A 23,967-nucleotide genomic window follows, 5' to 3' on the forward strand; every position below is an offset into this window, starting at 1 on the left:
TGCCAGGAGGAATCTTGGAGGGACAAGAAGTTTTATTGATGGCAAATCATTACAAGCAGGAAAAATTAAATTTCTAGAAATGAGATCAGATGGCTTCTAGAGGTCTTTTCTTTTTATTGAAATTCAATTTTATTTTACTTTCAGATTTGGATTCTATCCTTCTCACCTATCTTTCCTCCTATTGAGAAAGTAAGAAAAACACCTGTTACAAACATGTATAGTTGAGCAAAACAAATTACCACATTGGCCATATTAAAAAAAAAGTCACAATCTGAACCCTGAGTCCATCATCTAGAGGTATGTGGAATGTTGAATCATCTAGAATTGTGGTTGGTCATTTTTGTAGCACCAATGCAATATTTACAGCGCCCATAATCATGATAAAGACTGTGACCATAAGTATCACATGAGGTTTGATCACAAAATATACTGAACTCTCCAGACAAGAGGATAGAACTGAACCATTTATTCAGACACCAGAAAACCAAATTCCAAAACCAGTAAGCCGATTCCATCATAGTACCAAAAGTATTCAGAAGCCATAATAACACTGAGAGCCAGAACATCCTTCAGCCTTCCCACAAACCAATACAAGATCAATATTTACTCACAAACCTCTCTATCTCCTTGCCTGAGTATCCTTTCTCCCCCACTGTCTGGCTAGCTGTAACCAATTTCCTGTGGGCTCTGCTTCGCTTCAGCAAACTCCTCCCACCACAGGCTCCATGTGACTACATTCAGCCTATAAGGGGGACAGAGTTTACTTTCAAAGCAGGGGAGGTCTTCAAACTCCCCCCAGGTCTATTAAAGGACAGGGAAGATCTTAAAATTCCCATTCCCATTACAATTGTGTTGATTAGAGTTTCTTAATCTTTCAAAGTCATTTGTTTTAAACAATGTCATTATTATTATTGTGTATGTATAATATACATACATACATACATACATACATACATACATACATATATTTTTCTGGTTCTGTTCATTTCACTCTGTATCAGTTCATAAAAGTCTTCCCAGGTTTCTCTGGGATCATATTCTTCATCATTTCTTACAGCGCAAGAATATTCTACCACATTCATATACCACAACTTGTTCAGCCATTCCTCAATTAATAGGCACAACCTCAGTTTCGAATTGTTTGTCACCACAAAAAGAATGACTATAAATATTTTTGTAAATATGAGTCTTTTCAATTTGGAACATTGGGAACAAGGGTGTGCATATCCTTTGACTCAGCAAAAGTCTGTATCCAAAAGAGATCAAAGAAAAGGGAAAAGGACCCATATGTACAGAAATATTTATAGCAGCTCTTTTGTGGTGGAAAAGAATTGGAAATTGAGGTAATACATACCAATTGGAGAAAGGCTGAACAAGTTGTGGTATATGATTTGATGGAATACTATTGTGCTATAAGAAGTGACGAGGGGAATGGGTTCAGAAAAACCTGGGAAGACTTATATAAACTGATGCAAAGTGAAGTGAGCAGAACCAGGAGAACATTGTACACAGTAACAGTAATATTATACTATAATTAACTGTGAATGACTTAGTTCTACTCAGCAATACAATGATCCAAGACAATTCCAAAGGACTCATGATGAAAAATACTATCCACCTCTGGAGAAAGGACTGATGGATTCAAAGCATACTTTTAAATGTTCTTTATGTTTCTTGTTTTATTGTCTGTTTATTTTGCAACATGGCTAATGTGGAAATAAAAAATAACAAATCATTAAAAATAATAAATAGGAGTTTCCCCTCTTTCTCTGATCTCTTTGGGAATATAACCCGTAGAGCTATTTTCAAGGAAGAGTAAAGGCAATCAAGTGGCCCTTGTTCTAATTTCTCACAGTTGTAACTAGGTCAGGGCAGTCAGAGCTTTGTTTTGGGGGGCTATCTTTCTACAGAATAGAAATAACAAAGCTTAGCACCTAGTTAGTAAGAATAATTAGTTAAAATAGGAAACTAGCAGGTTGTAGAAGCTGAAATGAGCTCCTTTCTTCCTGCCCTCAGTTTGGTGTGCTATGGTTTCTGCCTCCCCTTTATGGACCAATGTCTCCTCCCTAAACCCCCTCTTCAAATGAGCCCATACTTCTTACCACTTGCTCTAGGGGCAGCTTATGGTACTTGTCCTGGATGCAAAACATTCCTAGTTAAAATTCTTTTAGAAGTAGCAAAATAAATAGTATTTGAACAATAAGTTGGCCAGCTTGTATGTGTCAGTTCCTGGAAATGACTTGCCCAGGGTCATAGTGAGTCAGTACTGCCCTATATTTTCCTCTAAGTAAAATGTCTTGGGACAAGACCATAAAGATGATTGAACAATTTGGTCCCTGAGTTCCCTTCCAGATCTAATGTTCTGTGACCTGGGGTCCATGAACTTAAATTTTTTTGTTAATAAACTATATTTCAATATAATTTATTTTCTTTTAAATCATATGTATTTTATTTTATGCTTTTGAAAACATCATTCTGAGAAGGGGTCCATGTAGACTTTTCCAGACTGCTCAAGGGGGTCTGTAACCCACAAAAAGTTTAAAACTCTCTGCTCTCTGACTAAGAAATAAAAATGTAGACTCTGCTACCAAGACATGTCAGTAACTGGAGAGGTTAAGACTTTTCCAGTCTTGTTACTTTGCTCCTGGAAACAGAAATCTTTTTTTTAAAGCAATTGGGGTTAAGTAACTTGCTCAAGGTTACACGGCCAGTTATTATTTCTGGGTGTGGTGCTGAGTATCTGAGCCCAGATTTGATCCAGGTCATCCCGACACTGGAGCCGGTGCTCTTACTTGCTGAGCCACCTGGCCGCCCCTAAGCAATCGGGGTTAAGTAACTTGCTCAAGGTTACACGGCCAGGTGTTTCTGGGTGGGTGCTAAGTGTCTGAGCCCGGGATTCTATCTCCAGGTCTTCTCAACACTGGAGCCGGTCCTCTTACTCGCTGTGCTACCTGGCCGCCCCTGGAAACAGAAATCTTGATGTTAAGTATCACTGATGAATTGAGGATCTTTACAGATGAAAAGAATTTGAGAATTCTTGTACAAGTAGTCCTCAGCTACATCTTTTTCACCCTTGATGTCTCAAATGTCTCCTGGTCTCCACCACTGCTAGTGCCTTGCCCCCCTCAGATTTCCTTCCATCTATTCTGTATATTTCTGGCATGTACCTAGTTATTTACATGTTGTCTCTATGGGACTATAAGCTCCTTGAGGGCAGGAGCTGCTTTTGCCTTTTTTTTTGTATATCTAGTGCTCAGTACAATGCCTGTCACACACATTTTAAGTGCTTAATAAATGCTTGTTAATTGATTGATTGATGGGGATATTTTCTGGCAATTCTGAGCAACATAAAACCCTCACTATAGAGAGGAGGGAGTGTAGTCCCAAGAATAGCAGGCTGGGACTCTGGAAGGCCAGGGTTCAAGTCTTTATTCTGCCTCTGACTCAGAGAATCACAGAATGTCAGCACTGGAAGGGACTCTCTAGGTCATCTAGCCCAATTCCCTGGTAAGAGAACTGGAGTTTGAAAGGTGAAATGAGATGGCGTGGTGGATGGAGCAAAGGATTTGGATTCAGATCTCCCATCTGCTTCTTACTACCTATGTGACAAGGACAGGCTCTTTTCCCACTTTAGACCTCAGTTTCCCCATCTGTAACTTAAGGGGGTAGTATTAGTGGGTCCCTTGTGGCTCCAATAGTCTGTAAGTCTGTCTTCTGTCTTGGTGAGGTCTATTTGGTAAAGTTCACCAGGAGTGAGTTTAATATTCTGGCTGCCTCTTCTCTCAAGGGGAGGAAGGCACATTTTCCTAATGTCATTGGCATCCCAGGCACGGCATTTCCCCCTTCTTAAAATTGCACCACTGTCCTTGTGTAGAGGCTAAGCTCCTTGAATCCCCCTCTGCTGCTGCTTCTCTTCTAGCCCCCCAGAGAGTTTAGGAAAAATAGCAGGGCCACCGTGGGAAGTACATTTCTATCTGGGCCAGGGTCTTAAGACTCCTAATGGGGCACTAAATGAGGCTCCCAGGGGCATCTACTAGCCCCAGGTCACCAGCTCCAGATGTGACCTACTGGCTTTCCAACACTGCACAGTATACCGTTGTTCTTGCCTAACAAGTCAATAAAAGCAAGGATGAGGCTATGAGCATCTTTAGCACAAAAAGTTCTCCTTGGTGAGTGTATTGCAGTCACGTCCTCCACCCCTTTCTCTTCTCCTCATAAATCCTGCATGGCTGACTGAGGGGACTGGAAGGCTGGTATATTTGGTGCCTCATGTTTCCACAGTGTCTGGCTTAGAGCTCAGCACGCTGATGTTTGTACAAAAGGCGGCATGTCGCCTTGAATGCTCGCACAGGAAAGATGAAATGATGCTAAGTGCCCTCCTCCAACCTCGCTTCCCTCCTCCTCCCCTGAAATCGGCAGAAAGGGAATGTTTGGATTAGCTTCCATTTAAAAATGTATCATGTTTTCCCTCCTTGATGAATAATAATTTTTCATTTATGCTAACACTTCATTAAAATAATTGTGCATTCTTCTACCAGTGGTCTTGGAGTTGGAAGATCTGGCTGGGTTTGCGTTCTGGTTCTGACACTTCCTGTGTGACCCTGGCCAAGTCACTCCATCTGTATGAGCCTCAGTTTCTTCATCTATAAAATGGGGGAAACAATACCATCCCTGTTTCCTACTCAGGGCTATGGTGAAGAAATTTTTGGAGATAGGAAAGTGCCATTAATGAAATAACGAGGATGGAAGTGATGAGGCTAGAGATGATATTGATGGAGGAGATGACAGCTTCCTCTGGAATCTGCTCCCCACTGAGGAGTGAGGGACCCAAGAAGATGTGAGCCTGGTAGACTTTCAGGGGTTTAGGAGGTTAGGGAAGTAGAGAGGGCACACCTATGGCAATCAGTCAGTTAATAAACATTAATTAAGTGCATGCTGGGGTGCCAGGCACTGTGTTCAGAGCCTAGGATACAAAAATGGCAAAAGGCAGTCCTTGTTCTCAAGGAGAGTACAATCTAATGGGCGAGGTGGCTAGCAAACACATATATACACAGCAAGCTATATATAAGACAAATCAGAAATAATCAATAGAGGGAAGTTAGCAGAATTGAGAGGGGCTGGGGAAGGCTTCCTGTAGGAGGTGGGATTTTAGTTGGGACTTAAAGGAATCCAGGGAGGTCAGTAATCAGAGGGGAGGAGGGAGAGCATTCCAGGCATAGGGGACAGCCAGAGAGAATGCCAGGAACTGAGAGGTGGAGGGCCTTGTTTGTGGAACAGCCAGGAGACCATTGTCACTGGACAGAAGAGTACATGTGAGAACAAGTCAAAAGAGGAAAGTATTAAATGCTCAGCATCATCTAAAGTCTGTCTTCTTAGGCAGGATATACTAGAAACGTGACTCTTTGCACTAGATCTATGGCCTCTGGAGGACTGTGGACCTTCATCCCTCTTTGGTGGACACACTTCTGGTTACCATATGGGGCACATAGGAGATTGCATCTGGCCTTCAGCATGAAGCTGTGAGATTGGTGGCAGAGCATGGGGCCCTGAAATACTCCTGTCTTTTGAGGGTCTGTGATTTAATTGATGTACATACTCTGTCCACCTACGTAGATCATAACCCCTCTCTACCTCCCTTAACAGGGGACTTTTGGGAGTCACTGTGGCCAAAAAGCTCCATTCCCTTGCAGGCAACCTGGTCACAAGTCTCTCTGAACTTCTCAAGGCTGATGCCCAGATGACACAGTCCATTGCCAGGCCCAGAAATGAAGGCTTTCCTGCTTGAATTTCCCTGGAAAGTTCTCAAGAGGATAGGTTCACCTCCATATCATGAGGATATATCGAAGGAGGAGGATGGTAAGGACTTTGCAAGTAGTAGGCACTGTATGTTGAATCAAATAATCACTGTCATTTTACAGATGTAGAAACTGAGGCTTTGAGATGTTTAGTGACTTTCCCAAAGTCATACAGCTAATTAGTGGTACAGCAAGGATTGTACCAAAGTCTGCTGCCATCCAGTCGAGTGCTTTCTCTTACACCATATCATCTCTCTTCCAACAATCTCATCTGACCTAGATAGCTATGCATCTGCCCACAAGTTTACCCTAAAACATATGGGCATCAATCCAAAATTTTACTGAAATTCAGATAGATCCAATTGTATAGATTACATACTGTATATCTATAGCCTTTTATTCCAGGCTGCTGAAGAAATCCAGGGAAATCCAATTGGGATTATTTTGCTTATTGAAACTTGACGGTTATCTCTTTCACTCAAGGCCTCAGGGCAGATACACAATAAACATTCTGATCTGGTTCCCTTTTCTTTTATAGATGGAGGCTTGTCAAAATAGGGTTGCAGGCAGAGTTTTCTTTTTCCCAATGACACAGGCCAAGAGTTGCACAAAAGGGGTGACAACTTCCTTCTTTCACTACTTGGCTTAACTCTGGCGAGCTGGCCTGGGACTGCTGGTGGCCATGTGGCCTGTCACCTGGGAAGCTAAAGTTGCTGTGAGCAGTTGCAGAGACATGGGAGAGAAATGAACAGCCCTTGCCACTCTCGTTCCCGAAAAAGAAAAGATTGAGTGCTGAGGGGGTCCTCTAAGTCATCGATGCCCCATCAGCTGGCTTGACTGATGCATGACCAGTCCCCCTGAGAGGACCTTTATTTTTGTATGTCATTGAGCACATCTACTCCGTTAGCAAATCAGTTAGAGTTGGGGGCCGAGTGGCACATTGGTCACACAGCTGTTGATGAATAATCAATGAAATCTTGTTAAATGCCACCATACACTGGGGTACAGGTGTCATTCAGCAGGCAGGCAACTTGGCCAAGGGGAATGCTCCAACTGAGAGCTAGGAAATAAAGCTTTCATTTCTTGGGCCACTGATAAAAACCGTGGAATCATAAATCCATAGATGATCAGAGCCATAGACTGTCAGAGCATGAAGGTGATACCTTTGAGACTCTATAAGCCAAGGGGTTCTTTACCATTTTTTGTGCCCTGGTCCCCTTTGGCGGTCTGGTGATTCTTGTGTGCTCCTTGGAATCATGTTTTAAAAAATCATTCATCTTCAAAGGAAATGCCATATTGCAGTTAGAGGTTAGTGAAAATTAAAATGTCATTTCCCCTCCAAGTTCATGGATCCCTGAAATCTGTAGGATTGTGGACCCCGGGTTAAGAACCCCTGCTGTAGGCTTATTCCCTCTTGTTACAGAAAGGAAAGATGAGGCCCAGAGAGTGCAAATGGTTTACCCAAAGTCACATAGCCAGTTGGTAGCAAAGCCAGGATCAGAGGGCACCCCCTTCTCCACCCCCTTCTCTAACTTGTCCATAACAAGTCCAGTATGCATTTCTTTTTTCTTTAAGATTTTTATGTCTTTATTCACCATTTGAAAACTAGACACATGGATATGGCTAGTATTTTGCATCCCTAATAAAATAATGTTGAAATATGAACAATGCTATTTAGTCTTAAAAGACAAAATTAGAATTATGTAGCATGTCAATAAACACTAAGTACCTCAAATATATGTATCATATTTCATTCACAGTCTGGGAAATTATTTCATTTAAAAACAAAATTTTACCTCATCTGTATAAAATATTGACTACTACCTAAAGGCTAAACATTATTCTGTCTTTATAAAAGACATTTATTTAGTGTTTTTAACTTGTATTCTTAAACATTCATCATCATTAAAGTAAAAATTTCCACTTGGAAGCCATTAAATGGGTGGAATATAATGAGAGACTCTTTTTTTTGGAGGGGGAAGGTAGGGCATTTGGGGTTAAGTGACTTGCCCAAGGTCACACAGCTAGTTTTTGTATTAAGTGTCTGAGGATGGATTTAAACTCAGGTCCTCCTGACTCCAGGGCCAGTGCTCTATTCACTGTACCACTTAGCCACCCCTCCAGTATGCATTTCCATCATGATCTTGTCCATAATGTAATAGTAATGAAATTTGAAGATCCCTTTATATTGCTAAGCTAAGAGGTACTTAGCACCTAGTTTCAAATTAAACCTCCATTAAATAAACAGAAGGTATGAACCCTTGTTGCTAATGTAACAGAAAGGGGCTGAACAGGGAGGAGCAATACTGTATTTAAGGAAGAGCACAAGCTGGACAGTCAGAACTTCTTGGGACAAGGATCTGGAGGCAGAGCAGCTGCTGCTGGACTGAAGACGGAACTAAGAATTGAGAAGAACTGAGAAGAGGAATTAGAATTGAGAATGGAGATGGAATTTATTGGAGCAAGCCACGTGGAGGCTGGATAAAGTGATTTTGATTTTGAGAATGGAGCTTATGGCGCTGAGGATTTCGGAGGGCCAGCTGGAGCTGCTGAGGACTTCCAAGGGCCAGCGGGAGCTGCAGAAGACTGAGGAAGCATGACTGTGGTGCCAGTACTTTGTACAAATGTTGTTGTGGCTTTGTTAACGTGCATGAATGTTGTTGTGGCTTTGTTAAGCCTTGTCTTCCCAGGAACAGAGACTGTGAAGGAGTTGAGATGGACTGGACAGTGTGAGCCCCAATGTGGAGCAGGAACTGCACAGAGAGTTGGACAAAGAGCTGGGAGCTGTCTGCCTTTGAACTCAGGTGGCAGTTGGTTAGATTTGGGTAGGAGCTGGGACCATGGAAGAGGAATCATGGAAGCTGAATGCCTGCTCTGAGTTAAGATGAAAAGACCTTTCTGTGGGTACTGAGTAGTAACTGATGAAACTGTAATTTACTTGTAACCCAGGGGTGGATGGCTTTTGTATTTTCCACTACCCCTTAAGAGGGTACTGAGTAGTGACTGTTGAAGTTGTAACTTAATTGCACCCCATTGGTGGAGAACTTTGACCTTTGTACTTTGTGACCCTTAAGGAGGAAAGCCTCCTTAAGGATGATTGAATGATTGAGTTACCAAATGATTGTACTTTGTTGAAAACTATGTGGCCATTTTAGTGATAAGTTGTTGAGTTGTGACATGGTAAATGCTGTATTTTGATTTTCTGTGATAAGTTGTAATATTGTGAATGCTGTACCTTGGTTTTCTATGAATGTTTTGCTCTGATTTGTTGTTGAATAAACAGAGAGCTCACTATACTATGTAATCAGAACCTTGAGAGCTGTTCATAGCAGCAGTCCTCTGGAAAGCTGCTTGTGCTTGGCTTTACATACAGGCATAAGAAAGAAGGCATCAAGCATAGAGAATGCAGCAGAGGGAAACAAACAACATCTACAATGTCTATGTCAATGTTAACCAATTGAAATCGAAGGCTACAAAATGATGCAGAAAAAGTGGGGCCCCAAAGAAGAGATAGGAGAAGCTACTCCCCTACTCCTTGGCAGAGGTGGCTCCATGGGTATGGAGTGTTGGCATAGGTCCAGTTTTTTGATTTGTTGATGGATTTTTGAATATTTTTTCCTTTTCTTTTCTTTGTGTTTTTCTTGATTATAAGGGATGGCTCTCTAGGAGACAGCCAGGGAAAGGTACTGTGGGAAATCTAGATGCTGTCAAACCAAAATATATCAATAAAATCTATTATTAAAAGAAGAAAGTAGGCAATGAAATAAATGCAAAGGCATGCACTACTTTTGCTCTCATAACTGCCCTCATTTCCACCTGTAATTTTCATCCTAATATCAGGGAGAAAATGTATGCTCTGGCCCCACTCTCAGGGCTACCTGATTACATGTTCCTTTAGGAGGTCAGTCACTTAACCCTGTTTGTCTTAGTTTCCTCATCTGTAAAATGTTCCGAACTGGACAAGGAAATAGCAAACCCCTCCAGTATCTTTGCCAAGAAAATCCCAAATGGGGTAACTAAGACTCTAAATCATCTTCCAGATTAGTCTATGACTCTATGACCTAAAAGGATCACTGGAAGGGGGACAAAACAAAAATGCTGTGTGAGGTCAGAAGGCAAAAGGGGAGATCAGGGTAGACTTCATGAAGAAGGTGGCATTGCAGTTGGGGTTTTAAGGATAACAGGAGGGAATGTGGCACAGTGGGTAAGAGATGGCCTTAGAGCCACATAGACTTGGGTTCCAGTCCCACTTCTGAAATATGCTGGTTGTGTAATCCTATCTGAGCAAGTAACCAAAGCAAGTAAATAGCTAAATAAATAATGAGGCGGGGCAGCTAGGTGGCACAGTGAATAGAGCATCGGATCCGACCTCAGACACTTAACACACACACACACACACACACACACACACACACACAAACTAACCATGTGACCTTGGGCAAGTCATTTAACCCCAACTGCTCTCCAAAAAGCAAAGCAAAACAAAACAAAACAAACAATCAAATAACCAAATAAATAAATTAATAAATAATGAGGCAACATTGTTGCAGAGAATGTAGAAATCTGCATTGGTAGAGGGAGTTTCCTCATCTGAGACTTCCTTATATAAATAAAGTCACAGATCCATGCTCTGTCGTTTAAAGGCTGGGTAGGATTTCAACAAAGAGATGGAGGAAAGAGATTCCATGGATAGGCTAGATTGTGAGAGTTAAAGTGCAGGGTATGTTGGGGGGAGGATGGGGACAGACAGATGGTAGCCCAGTTTGACTGGAGGGCAGAGTATGTGCATGGAAGTAATATGAGATAAGGCTGGAAGGCTAGACTGACACCAAATTATAGAGAGCCTTGAATGCCAAGCAAGGGAATTTGAACATTGCTCAGGAGGCACTGAAAATCTGTAAGCCAGCATATCATCAGATTTTATGTCTACAGGTGGATTGTCCTGGCAGCAACAGGAGTACAGAGGGAGGAGAGAGTGGAAGGGGGATGACCCATTAGGAGATCCAGGCTAGTGGTAATGAAGACCCATATTAGGGTGGTGTCAGTGGGAAGAAAACAGAAGGGACAGATGGGGGAGATGAAATTGACAGGTAGGTCATTCAGTGGAATAGAGGACTTTCAAGCATTCTTGCTGAAAAAACCAGAGTTGAATAGAAAATTTGACATTCAGATACAAGAAGCAAGAGAAGCATGAGAAGGTAAACAGGGAAAAGAAATCATAAGGAACTTATCAAAGTTGAACTATTAACAATTCTACATGGAAAAAAAATAATTGTAACTTATGAGACTTTTCTCAGTAGTTGAAGGGATTAGAAATATATATATATATAGTCTATATATGAGGGTATATGGGCATATGAATACATATGTGAATGTGTGTATATATGTTTACAGGTATACATAGATAGAGGGCACAGGACCAATTTAACAGGAAGGGACGATACTTAAAAGATGAAATTAAGAGGTGAGAGGAATATAATGAGAGGAGATGGGGAGAGACAGATTGGGGTAAACTATCTCATACACAAGAGGCAAGGGAAAATGGTTACAATGGAGGGAAAGAATAGGAAGGCAAAAGGGAATGGGTCAACCTTATTCTCATTGAATTTGGCTTGAGGAGGGAGTGAAATACACACTAAATAGGGTATCTCACCCTCCAGGAGAGTGGGGGGGGGAAGGGGATGAGAGGGGGAATGATGGAAGGGAGGGCAGGCTGGGGGGAGGGAAGTTGGAAGCACCCACTTTTGAAAAGGGACGGGATCAAAGTAGAGAATAGAACAAGTGGGAGGTGGAATAGGAGGGAGGGAAATATAGTCAGTCTTTTGCAATATATCTACTATGTTATTGTTTTGCATTAGGCACAAATGTACAACCTATACTGAGCTGCTTATCTTCCCAGTAAGGGTGGGTGACAAGGAAGGAAGGGAACGAATCTGGAATTGAAAGTTTTAAAATCAAATATTCAAATATATATGTATATATATATGTGTGTGTGTATATATAAGTATATATATATACTATTATTAATACCATCTTACATGTAATTGGGAAATAAGATATATAGGCACTGAAGCATAGAAATCCACTGGAAAAGTCGAAAGGGGTATGGGAGAAAATATGGGAGAGAGCAGATTGGAAGAGGGATATCCTGTGGGACTGCTATTTTGGGGCAGTGGGTAGGGGAAAACCTGGGGGAAATGTGTAACTCAAAATCTGGCGGAAATGAATGATGTAAATCAGAAGTTAATAAAGCATTAAAAAAAAAAAGAAATTGACAGGTAGGGGAGACGGAAGAGTCAAAGAGAACCCTAAAGTTATCTACCCAGAAGAATGAGTAAATGGCATCACCCCTAGCAGAAACAAGTGGAGCAAAAGGTGAAGTCATCATCATATTACCTGTGAGCATTAGGGAGCTTGAGGTCTTAATGCAAGGAGGCAAATTCAGCCTCGTCCCCGTCGTCCCCTTTCCCCTTCAGGTATCTATCACTGAGACTAGCAGGGCCGGGACTCATGATCGGAATGTGGCTTTGGAAGCAGACCAAAAGGAACATAACAGCTAAAAAGCGCAGTGAAAATGACATTGGGTATCTAATAAGATATACTCATGTGAGGGAACCAAGGGACTCCAGGGCCGTGGTGGAGGGGAAGCATAGTGGTGAGAATCTGAGCAAAGCTCAATGGAGGGGGAGACAGAAATAACATTGTGGCGTGACCACAAATAATGGACACAATACCTGGAGAGGAGGAGGAATAAGATGCCGAATTTGGGAAACATCACAGACCTAATGCCCAGTCACAATGTAGGAGTGATAAGGGATTTCAATTCTCAGAACATCTGCCGGAACTTTCTTTCTGCCAAAGGCAAAAGCCCTCACTACAGTTACCCCCCCCCCCAAATGTATCTGAATGATAATTTCACCCTTCAAAAGTGGAGGAAGCTAGTGGGAGTCCAAATGCTATCCTAGACCTGACTCTGACCAGCAAGGAGGAACTAACTGACTGTTGAAAATAGAAATCATGACAATCTTGAGAAGATCTATCTTAGAATTTATGAGAGGAAAGAGAGTGTGGTGAACCCCCCAGCTTTTGGTTGAGTCAATTTCAAAGGGTTTAGAGCAGGTTCCCCACCCCTGGTTTAGAGAAAGGATTAGTAGGTTAAAAATAAGGTATATAAAATTCCATATGGGGAAGTTGAGACTTTGCTGGATGAAATTGTGGAGATGCAGAAGGATAGAACAAAATAGTCAACTGGGAGGTGAAATGGAACACAAGCAAAATAAGAGTAGATGCTAAGAGAGGCCCTAACTATGGCAATTGAGTTCAAGGCAACAGTCCCAGTGTATTCAAAAAACATCAGAAAGCAATGGAAGGGAAAATAAAATCTATAGAAATCTTAGTGTGAAACAGCTGAGCCACGGCCTCCCAAGAGTATTCAGAGATGAAACAGGCAAGAAGAAAATCAATAGCTAAATAATAGGGCAAGTTTGTCAGTGTTTTGATGACAGTTGTCACGAATGGGAGGTGGTGATGCCATATCTGGATCCTAACACCCTATAAGAAGCCAAATTTGGGGGGAGTAACAGGATGAAGTCAAATACACATACAAGAAGAAAATTTGTGTTGGGGCCAACACAATGGTGAAAGCATTGAGGAACTGATTTATTAAAATGTTTTCTAATGAAAGTTCTATTGATGCCTTTTGCTTTTTACATATAATAATAATATATTAATATTATTATATTATAATAATAACCATAGTGGGCATTTGTGTATTTGATCTTCACAACACTCCTGGGAGATTATCTCAGTTTTACTGTTGAGGAAACTGAGGTTGAGAGATTAAGTGACTTGTCCAAGACATTACAGTGTCAGAAACAGGATTTGAACTCACTTCTTCCTGACTCCAAGTCTGACACACTGTGCATTACGCCACCTTCTTGCTTTATTTTCCTCTATTCTTTTCCCCACTGGCCCTTCTCTTGCAACAAAGGAAAACCATTGAGCAAAAGCTGCTGACAAAATGACCTTATCTGACAGTATATACCACATTTCTCACCTGTGGTCTTCTCCCTCTCTACTGAGAGGCAGGAAGTGTATTTTGTGGATCTGAGATTGGTCATTACAACTAATTAGAATTCAGCTACTTTTTAGTGCTTTTTTCATTTAAATGATTGTAGTCTTATGGATTATTTTTCTGGATATCTCCTTCATTCTGAAAAGGTGTGGATGGGTTGCAGGAGGGGGGGAAACCTATAATGATGAAATCACAGATTAACTGAAATATTGGAGAAGTCAGGAAGCAGAAGGGTTAGTCTAGCTCTGTTTGGCCCTCAAGCGTAGAACCAGGAGCAATGAGTACAAGTTGATCTTATGAGAGGCAAATTTCAGCTACATGGAGGGGAAACCATCTTAACCATGAGAGCTATTCTCAAGTGGGAGGGGGCTGCTTTGGGAAGCCTTGGGAGGCCAGGCTGAATGACCTCCTTGATGTTCTAGAGGCCTTTCTTGTTCAAGTATGGGCTGGACCAGATGGCTTCTGAGGTCCTTTATAGGAGGTTTGGGGGTTCTCTTATTATCTGAAATCTATAGAAACATATATATTTATGAAATGTATGTTTATGTGTATAGACATGTGCATATATTAAATGTCTATATATGTATATCTGTGTATATATGTATATGTGTGTGTATATATGTGTATATGTATATCTGTATATGTGTGTGTATATATATGTATATATATATGAGAAAGATCTTTGACTAAAGGACCCAATAGAGAAAGAACCAAGAGGCATTTGTTTCTCCAGCTGCCATGTCTTGGTGGCAAAGGAAAGGAAAATAGGACTGGGGAGGGGCAGCTCCAGCCCCCCAGGTGGCTGGCTGCCTCTTCTTATTTCCCCTAGCCCTGATGGGGACCATTTCTCAGCTAAAGCAGCTGCGTCCTGCTCCAACAATAATTCTCTGCTAATAGGAGCTGTTCAAAGTGCTCCCTTTTCTTGTCAGGCCTGTCACAGTGCATCTTTTTTTTTTTTTACATTTCTTTGGGTTTTAACAGCGTTAACAGGCAGAAATCAAGGCCATTAAGATGTTCCCTAAGTATCTCAGCACAAGCTCATTTGTCAAGTCTCAGCCTCAGCAACAGGCTAACCTACAACATAGCCTTTTATGAAAATGGGGAATAGAGTTTTTTCCTCAGTACAGCAGGAAAGGTCTGGACAGGCCTTGATGACTCAGGAGTCCCAAACTCATAGTTGATTCTCCAATGGTGTAGATTTCTGGTAACTTCCATTACCCTCAAAACAATGAAAAACTATACTGATTTATAGGAAATAAGGAAGGCAGAAAGGAGGAAATAAAGGAGGGAAGAGTGGAATAAAGGAGAGAGGAAGGAGGGAAAGAAAGAAGGAAAAAAACAAGGAAGGAAGGAGCAAAGAAGGGAGTACCAGGTACTGTGCTAAGCTCTTTACAAATATTATCTCATTTGATCTTCACAACAATATTGGGAGGTAGGTACTATTATGATTTCCATTTTACAATTGAGGAAACCTAGACAGACAGAGGTGAAGTGACTTGGCCAGGGTCACACAGCTAGGAAGTATATGAGGATGGATTTGAACTCAGGTCCTCCTAACTCCAGGCCCAGTGCTCAACCTACTGTGCCACCTATTAGGTAATTGGCTTAGGCACAAGTCAGGTTCAAAAATGGACTGCTGGCTCTTTGTAGAGAGTATTGCTGGGGTAACATACTTTGCTTTGTAATCTCCACAGAGAAGACCCCAACAGTCTCCAAACCCTTTCTTACTCTCGACTTCCTGCCCTCTCTCCTTTTGGGGCTTCCAGGCCAGAATTTTGGAGTGTCATCTCTCTGCATTTCTGCTACTTCTCAAGGATCAGGAATGCTTCCTTGTCAGGCCCAGGTCAGCCTCCTGGCGGCTCTGCCCACTCTAGTCCATCCTCCTCAGTTGTCAAATTGATCTTCCTAAAGGGTAGGTCTGACCATGTCACCCTCTGTTCAGGCAACTCCAGTGACTTCCTGTTGCCTCCAGGATCAAATATAAAATCCTCTGATATCCTGGCCCTTCTCATCCTTCTGGTTTTCTTACACTGTACTCATCCCCACCTCCTTTGGAAACACTGTCCTTGTTCCTGGGACATTACACTCCCTGTACCAACACTGGCTGCCCCTATGCCTAGAATACTCTCCCTTCTTACCTTTATCTCTTGCTTTCCTTCTATGATCACCTCCAATTTACCTTGACTGTCACTTGTTTGTACAGGGTTGTTTGCATGTTGTCTCCCTTATTAGACTAGGAGCTCCTTGAGGGCAGGGACTCTCTGTTGCCTCTTTGTGTCTCCATTGCTCAGCATGGTGCCTGGCAAGTGGTAAGAGCCCAAACAAATGCTTTTTGACTGTTGTCTGACTCCCCACACCCTCTAGAGATTCTAGGGCTATCCTTCAGGGGCCAAGAACAGTTTTTCAGATATTTGGAGGTAGCAGGTGTGGTCTCTCTCAGTTTATAAACCAAAAGCCTCCTGTAAAACCATCTCTGAATCTGTGTCCCCAAACATCACTAACCCCAAAGTTAGTGGGGGCATTGGCTGGTGGGCCTGAAAGATGATCATTCTCCAGAGAAGTCCACAGGATTGGGGGTGTGGCCTTAGAGCTCTCTGAAGTTGCTTTCTGTGGCCTCACCCCAGGATCCAAGATTCACAGAATTCATGGACCATGGGAAAAAGAATCTTTTTGCTGTGGTATAGTGGATAGAGGGGTGGACTTGGGATCAGGAAGAAATGGGTTGGAAGCCAGCCTCCAGCCTCTGATTGTGAGCCTGATCCACCATGACTCCTAGGTTGTGAGCCTGAGGGACTGGGACGATGGTGGTACTTGGGGTAGTGTCCCAATATTGCCTTTGACAGTAATAGGGAAGTTTGGAAGCAGAGAGGGTTTGTAGAAAAGCTAAGAATTCAGTTTTGGATGTGTTGAGTTTAAGACTTTAGAAACACTGGGATGTGTAGGGTATGAGCAGGTGTGAGTATGTTAATCGTTAAGTGGAAGGAGGCCAGAGGCAGGGGGATGCAAGGTTGTGGCCTCTCTCTACTGTTCTCTAAAGGCAGGATATTGCTATTACTTATTTTGCCACTGCTATTAATCCTTCCTCCTTGTGGCCCAGAAGGGCACCTGAGGGAGAAGCCCTACTTTCAGTGTCCAAACAATACTGCATAGTTAAGATAATACGACACGCCCGACGAGTTAGAAATGAAGTGTAGGCCCTCCTATCCGTATGGCACAAATGAGTTAGACATGACACCGAATGATGGCATAAAATTTCTTTTATTTTATTAATTGAAAAATACACCGGAAACAGTACTGACATCTTGTTTACAAGGTATTCTCCTGAAATACTCCTCATGTTCTTTGCAGACACAAGCACACTATTTTAAGCCAGTACTAAAGGGCAGGGGTGCTTGATTTGGGAAAAAAAGCACCGCATAAGAGGCCAGACCAATTTGTCTCCAGATGTTCAAGCCCCAACCTGTCTCCATTAAACAACTAAGCAGAACTTCTGAACCAGACCCTCCAATGCAAACTTCAGTTGGTCCTGGCAGCCTGGAGGGCCCTATCTCAGGGGCATGAGCTGCCCTGCCCCTCCCCAGTACTGAGGAAACCCTGGTCCTTCTTTTGTGAAAGTACAATGAGCTAGTGATACTCAAAGCATATCTTTGGAAACATTCAGCAGGAAGTAAACAGGATATTTACATCAGTGGGTGAGCTCTTGACTGGGACACTGACGGCAGGAGGAAAGGGCTTACTGATTCTGTGAAAGGCTGGAGCAGAGACAATATGAAAATAAATCCCATTACTGATGTAGTCATTGTTTTGTCTAGCTTGTAGAAAATGAAATACGCCCACCTTTAGAAGCAGATTATTTACAAAATGATGCTGAAGACGATGTAAACACGTCAGCCACACTAGGCTGCTGTTGATGCCAATATATTGGACCTTTTTTTAAAATTTAGTTTTACTTGTAAATTCTGAAATAAGCTACCTAATAGAGAAGAAAGAACCACTTTGGAAAACGTGTCAACTTCTGGCTCGTGACTGTTCTGTCAAAATAAACAATCAAAAAATAAAGAAACCATGAACCATAGTCTGTCTTCAAAAGATGGGCAAGGTGAAGCATCTCTACCAAATGTGTGTGTGTGCGTGCGTGTGTGTGTGTGTGTGCGCTCGCGCCCTTGTCGGTACCTGACTGTAGGCTGGCTGGCCTCCTGTAGCATTACCAAGGGGAAATATGATTCAGATATTGGAAGCTCTACCAATGGCTCCTTGTGAGAGGAGCAATGTTTATAGGATGGGAGATTTTGGAAAAACACATCATATACAAACTGTCAAAACATTTCCAATAACAGTGTGCTTAAAAAAAACCCCAAAATGCCAAGGCTCGAGAACAGCAGTATAGACACAGTAGATGCCCTAAGCTGTAATTTTTTTGAGCATCTGAAAGTTTTCATTCAAAAAAAGCCAACCAAACAACCCACTAAGGGAGAGAAATGGCCACACTTAAGGTTGGAGCTGGTCTGTTGAGGGCCTTTAGCAGAACGTGCTGTGCTATCTATAATCCACCCCTGTTACAACAGATTTCAGAAGGGGAGCTACAAGGCTAAAGCGAATTCTACAGAACAATCACAGAAACCAATGAAAACCAACGAAAACAACATAGATAGATTTTTTTTTTTTATCACTTCCCAGGCTTAGATAACTGTTTCCCTTCCAGTATCTTGGATAGTGAAAGGAAAGGAGATTAGGTCATCTTGAGACCATCAAAGCCACAGAATTTCCATCTCTTCTCCAGGCTGGCTCCAACTCCGGTCATCTCCTGCTTAAAGGTGCACTGCAGGCGGCTCATGAGAGTTTCCACTTCGCTGGTGCAAATCTATGGGTGAGAGAACAGTATCATGGGAGCCAGTTCTGCACTCCTGGGTCAGCAAAGCTCATTGACATTGACACCACTCCTGGGCTTGTCGAATCCCAGCCATCTTCACGCTGGGGCCATCCAGTTCAAGCCTTACCTGAACAGAAACTCCCCCAATAATAAGCCCAATCAAAATGGAACCAGACTCCCAGAAGTGCCCTCTGGTGATGGAGGGCCCATTCTACTTCTGACCAGTGCCAATGATTGTGGAGCTTTTCCTTATACCCAGAGTGCTTTAATTTCCATGCTCTGGTTCTGAGCTTTGTTAAAATGCCAATAGTACTTTAAGCCATTACTGGCCATTTACACCTGACTTTGAATGGGAATATGAAAAGAGATTTTAGTAGCAAGGAGAGAAGAGGAGATGGAAACTATGAATAAACTTGGCACTTGAGGAGCTTAAAAGAGGGTGTCACTAAGAATAAAAAAGGTACAAAATGGGCAGGCTGGGGGAATTTCTGAGATGCCTTGCTCTTTGCAAATAGAACTCCAGGATGGGGGAGGTACACAGACAACATAGCGAGGCCCACTGATTTCTTAACAGAAAACACTTTCCCTGCCCCTGGAACATTGGCCCACATCCACTGAGGCAACATTGCTGGGCACCCCACACCAAATGGAGAGATCCAAATTTCAGAAGGCCAATGCCTCCCACCTCTTGGCCAAAGTGATTGACTACAGGTGCAAAATGAAACATTCATTTTCAGAAATGGCCAATGTGTTGATTTTTTTTTGCTTGAGTGTAATTATTTGTTACGAACAGGGGCTTTTTGGAGGGTGAGCTGGTGGGTAGTGATAGAGATGCAAAAAAGAAAAGAACGACACAGAGAAGAGGAGAGAAGGAGGTTTGGAAAGGGACGAGTAGGGCAATTTTGTTATTACCATGTTAAATTTCATATATGCTTAAAAACTCCCTGACTACATGTAACAAAAGTTTATAGTTTTGTCTATCATCTTTATTTGGTTCTTCTTTGTATATTGAAATCCTTGTGTTGGTTGATGTTTCTTAAGTTCATAATAAAAAAGAAAACCATTTTTTAAAAAAAGGAAGAAAATGGGAAAAAAGAAATGAAGAGAGACCCTGGTTTTACCTCATTCATAGAGCAAATAGAGTGATGGAAATGGATTGAAGTGAAGATGGCAGCAGGACAGCAGTCTCTACAGGGCCCACGTCTGCCACTGATGCTTCTGGGTAGCAGCTGGCAGGGATCCAAATACCGCTGAGGCACTTATCACAAGGCCCCTTTTCCACTGAACTGAACTGAAAGAGGGTTGGACTGGGAGCCAGAGGATCTGTATGCGAATGCCAATTTGCTACTTAATACATGTATGACCTTGGGCAAAACATTTCACCCTCTTACGCCTTAGTTTACCCATTTGTAAAATGAGGGAGTTGTGCTAGATGGCCTTCAGGGTCCCTTCCAGTTATAAACCTATGATTCCCGTGACTTCTTGGAAGAAGTAACATTTCTTTTTGCTATAGGCACACAGGTAGAAACCTTGAAGTCAGGAAAACTTGGGTTCAAATTATGCCCCTGACACGTATTTGTATAGTGTGACCCTTGACAAGTGTTATTTAACCAATCAATCAAGAAACATGGAGTAAGCGCCTATGCTGTGCCAGTTAAGTTACTTAACTTTGGTGTTCTAAGCACCCCTCGAAGTTGCAGGGAAAATGCCAATCTACACTGGTAGAGGGAATGCAATAGACACAGATGATCATCCTGGGGCAGAAAGGGAGAATCCTTGGACATCATATGATTCTAGCCCTAGAACTAGAAGGGATCTCAGGGGCCACTGAGTCCTACTCTCTGGTCTTACAAATGAAGACACTAAGGCTGGGAATGACAAAATGATTTACCCAGGGTCACACACCTAGTAAGTATCAGAAGCAGGATTTAAGTCCAGGCTGCCTCCAGTGGCAGGAATAGAAATTGAGGCCTAGAGAGGGAAAAGGTCACATAGGTAGTATCTAGCAGATATAAGATTTGAACCCAGGTTTTCTGACTCCAAATCCAGGTCTCCCCCCTCACTAAGATCTCTATATCATGTTGTCTCTTAATCTAATCACAAGATGAGTAACAATTAAAGAGTCGACTGTTGATTATTTGGAGGCAGTCTGTCCAACCTGTAGCCCGTGCTGGCCCTTGGTCATATTCTGGTTGGCTATTTGAGACTTAACCTGTGGCTCCACTGGAAGAGACCAAGAGGGAAGACTCTGGTTTGGAATATTTACATTTTGTTAGTAAGAACTACCATTTCTTGAGTGCTTAAGTTTTTAAAAGCAACTGCCCCAATGAGGAATGCAGGGCAGCTATGGTCACCATTTCACAGAGGAGGAAACTGAGGCTCCAAAAGGGAAAGTGTGAAGTGTCAATGCGCCTATGCTTACATGGGTGTCAGAGCCAGGTCATGTGACTTGGAGGCTGGTTTTCTTTCCACCACAGCTCACTACCTCTAATATTAATGACATAGAAACAGTTCTAAATTGCAGTTATGTATGTGATCACAACTTTAGGGCTGGAAAGGAATTAAGAGGGCATTAAGCCCTCTTCATTTTTATAACTGAGGAAACTGAGGCAGACAAAAGTTTAGTGACTTGCCCAGGGTCACACAGCTAGCAAGTGTCTGGCGCAGTATTTGAACTTTGGGCTTCCTGATTCCAAGTCCAGTTTTCTGTGTACTGAACTCTGTAGCTGTCATTTTTACTATAGCAGGAGATACTATGCTAGAAGAAACCTGACTGGTACTATGATAGTCAGGAGGGCAAGACAGCTGACTTGTGGGGCTACTGCTACCGATGGCTCCCACTCTGAGACTGCCCATAGGCAGTGGGAAAAACAAGGAACGAACAGGCCTCTGAGAAGGGGTTTGGAATAGTTTATGTGTTGACAGCAAAGAGAACAAGAGATCCAAGTGAAATCTCCTAGTCCCAGACAAGTGCGTCTCTGGGGAGTCTGGCTGACTATGGAGCTTTTCTTGTTTGTCTCTGGAACCTCAGGAAAGATGTATTGCTACAGGTGTCTCGTGTCTTAGACCATGCTGCAAACTGCCTGACAACCTGGGCATGGAAAACACCAAAAGATTTGAGCAAAGATGACTGTGGCACAAGGTCAGGGACAGCTGTATCCTTAACTCCACTTTCTGAGCCCTTCTCAGGCACGCCTGTGCCAGAGGTTGCAGGATCCTGACAATCTGGTTATTCTTGGAAGTAAACAAGAATTTGTTTCTTCTGCCTCCCACCTCCTCCTACCTCCCAGGAAACAAAAAACAGAAACAACATTTGTAACAAATATCTCTAGTCAAGCGAAACTGCTTCTCACATTATCCATGTCCCCAAATGTACGCCTCATTCTGCATCTTGAGCTGTCACCTCTCTGGCAGGAGGGGACAACATTTTTCATCACTGGTTCTCTGGAATCACAGTGACTCAATGCACTGATTACAGTTCATAAGGTTTTCAAATTTGTTCGTTTTTACAATGTTGTTATTGTCTAGATTAGATTATTTTCCTGGTTCTGCTCACTTAGTCTTCCAGAAATCCAAAGACTCCAGCTACTCCTGGAGTAAGGATTCAATAGCTGATAAAAACTGCTGAGAAAACTGGAAAGCAGTCTGGCAGAAATTGTTGTTGTTTAGTTATTTTTCAGTTGTGCCCAACTCCTTGTGACCCTATTTGGGTTTTTTTGGCAAAGATATTGGAGTGGTTTGTCATTTCCTTCTCCAGCTCATTTACAGATGAGGAAACTAAGGCAAACAAGGTGAAGTGACTCACCCAAGGTCACCCAGCTAGTAAGTGTCTGAGGTTTTGAATTTGGATTCAGGTCTTCCTGACTCTAGGCCTAGTGCTCTATCCACCTGTAGCACCAGCTAGCTGCCCCATCAGGCACAAATTAGGCTTAGATTAACACCTAACATCATATACTAATTTAAGCACCAATTGGCTCTATGACACAGAGATAAAACGTAACATCATAAACAAATTATAGGAGTGAGGAAGAAATTACCTTTGGGATCTATGGAGGGCAGAAGTCATGACCAAATAAGAGATAGAGAGCATCACAGAAGATAAAATGGATCATTTTGACTACATATAAAAGGCTTTTTCACCGTATGTTTAGAAGGAATCCACCATAGCCTCTTCTTACCACCCTAGTTTCCTCCCCTCCCATAAATACCTTGGTATCAAGACGCTGTAGATAAGAGCAAATGTATTCAATACTTGCTCCAAATGGGTGCACATGAAGAAATGCGGATATTATACCTACAGAGAAAATACCATAGGCGTTAACCTTGAGATACCTTGTAAATTTGCAAGTTATGACTCAGTATCTGTATAAGGCATTTCCACACTGGGAGTTCCTACACTGATAAAATCACAGGTCTGGACCAATCTCAAACAGAAAGTTGACATTTTAGGAGCCATCTCCCTACCACTCAGCATATCAAAAATGATATGAATGCTAAGATTTTGTCATGAGTTCATTTCAAGAACAATTTTCACAATTCATTTACATGTTCTTTATAGAGTCTGGTCTCCATCCTCAAGGGCTATGCATAGTATCTTCTTTTGTAGTATTAGAGAACTAACTAAAGTAGGGTGACTGGGGCTTTGCCCTAGGGCACCAAATTGAGAGACAACAAAAATGTAGGCTGGTGATTTCAAAAGATTGTGTACATTTTGAAATCTGTGATATTTACATGTTGACAGTGATGTACTCCTTTAGGAATATAGAAATAACTGAGCTCAACACCTAGTTACAGAGAATAATTGATGAAAATAGGAAACTACCAGATGGTATGCATTGCTAATAACACCCATCTGTGATCCACTAATGTAACTAATTCCTCCTCCGACTCACAACTGAATTTGTCTTACATTATTTTTGTATCCTGAAGTACAAAGTTGATTTCAGGGTATATTTGGCGTGACTTGCCCTAGGCACATAAATGGCTAGTGATGGCTCTGTGGAGTATAAATTCCATCTCTACCTGATTAGCCTAGTTCCTCCCTAGGGGAGATTGTGCAGGTTCTACTTAGAGCATGAACAAACGATTGTGTTCTCTGCCAACACCAACAGTGATGGGGAGTTCTGTGTTGAATGTGCTCGATCTCTTCAAGATTAGCATGCTCAGAGCATGGCTCTGGGCCAACTGCAGGAGCAGATTATCCAGGTTATTTTAGCCTCCATGATGCC

General features: G+C 42.2%; 1 protein-coding gene across 5 annotated transcripts in view; it reads right to left on the reverse strand.

The window, feature by feature from the left end:
• Window positions 1–17,109: 17,109 nt before the first annotated feature.
• The window catches only part of ENOX2 (ecto-NOX disulfide-thiol exchanger 2), a 291,168-nt gene continuing 284,310 nt past the window's right edge, over window positions 17,110–23,967 (reverse strand). For all 5 annotated transcript variants that reach the window (XM_069074066.1, XM_069074065.1, XM_069074064.1 and 2 more), the window contains 2 exons: window positions 22,948–23,033; window positions 17,110–18,730 (listed from right to left, as the gene is read on the reverse strand). In XM_069074066.1, coding sequence (XP_068930167.1) covers window positions 18,599–18,730; window positions 22,948–23,033 — 218 coding nt within the window. In that variant the 3' untranslated portion in view covers window positions 17,110–18,598. The remainder of the gene's footprint in view (window positions 18,731–22,947; window positions 23,034–23,967) is intronic.

Source organism: Petaurus breviceps, unplaced genomic scaffold, assembly GCF_028583685.1.
Source record: "Petaurus breviceps papuanus isolate PSGF00001 unplaced genomic scaffold, PetGlider_PUasm1.0 90881, whole genome shotgun sequence".
Lineage (NCBI taxonomy): Eukaryota > Metazoa > Chordata > Mammalia > Diprotodontia > Petauridae > Petaurus > Petaurus breviceps.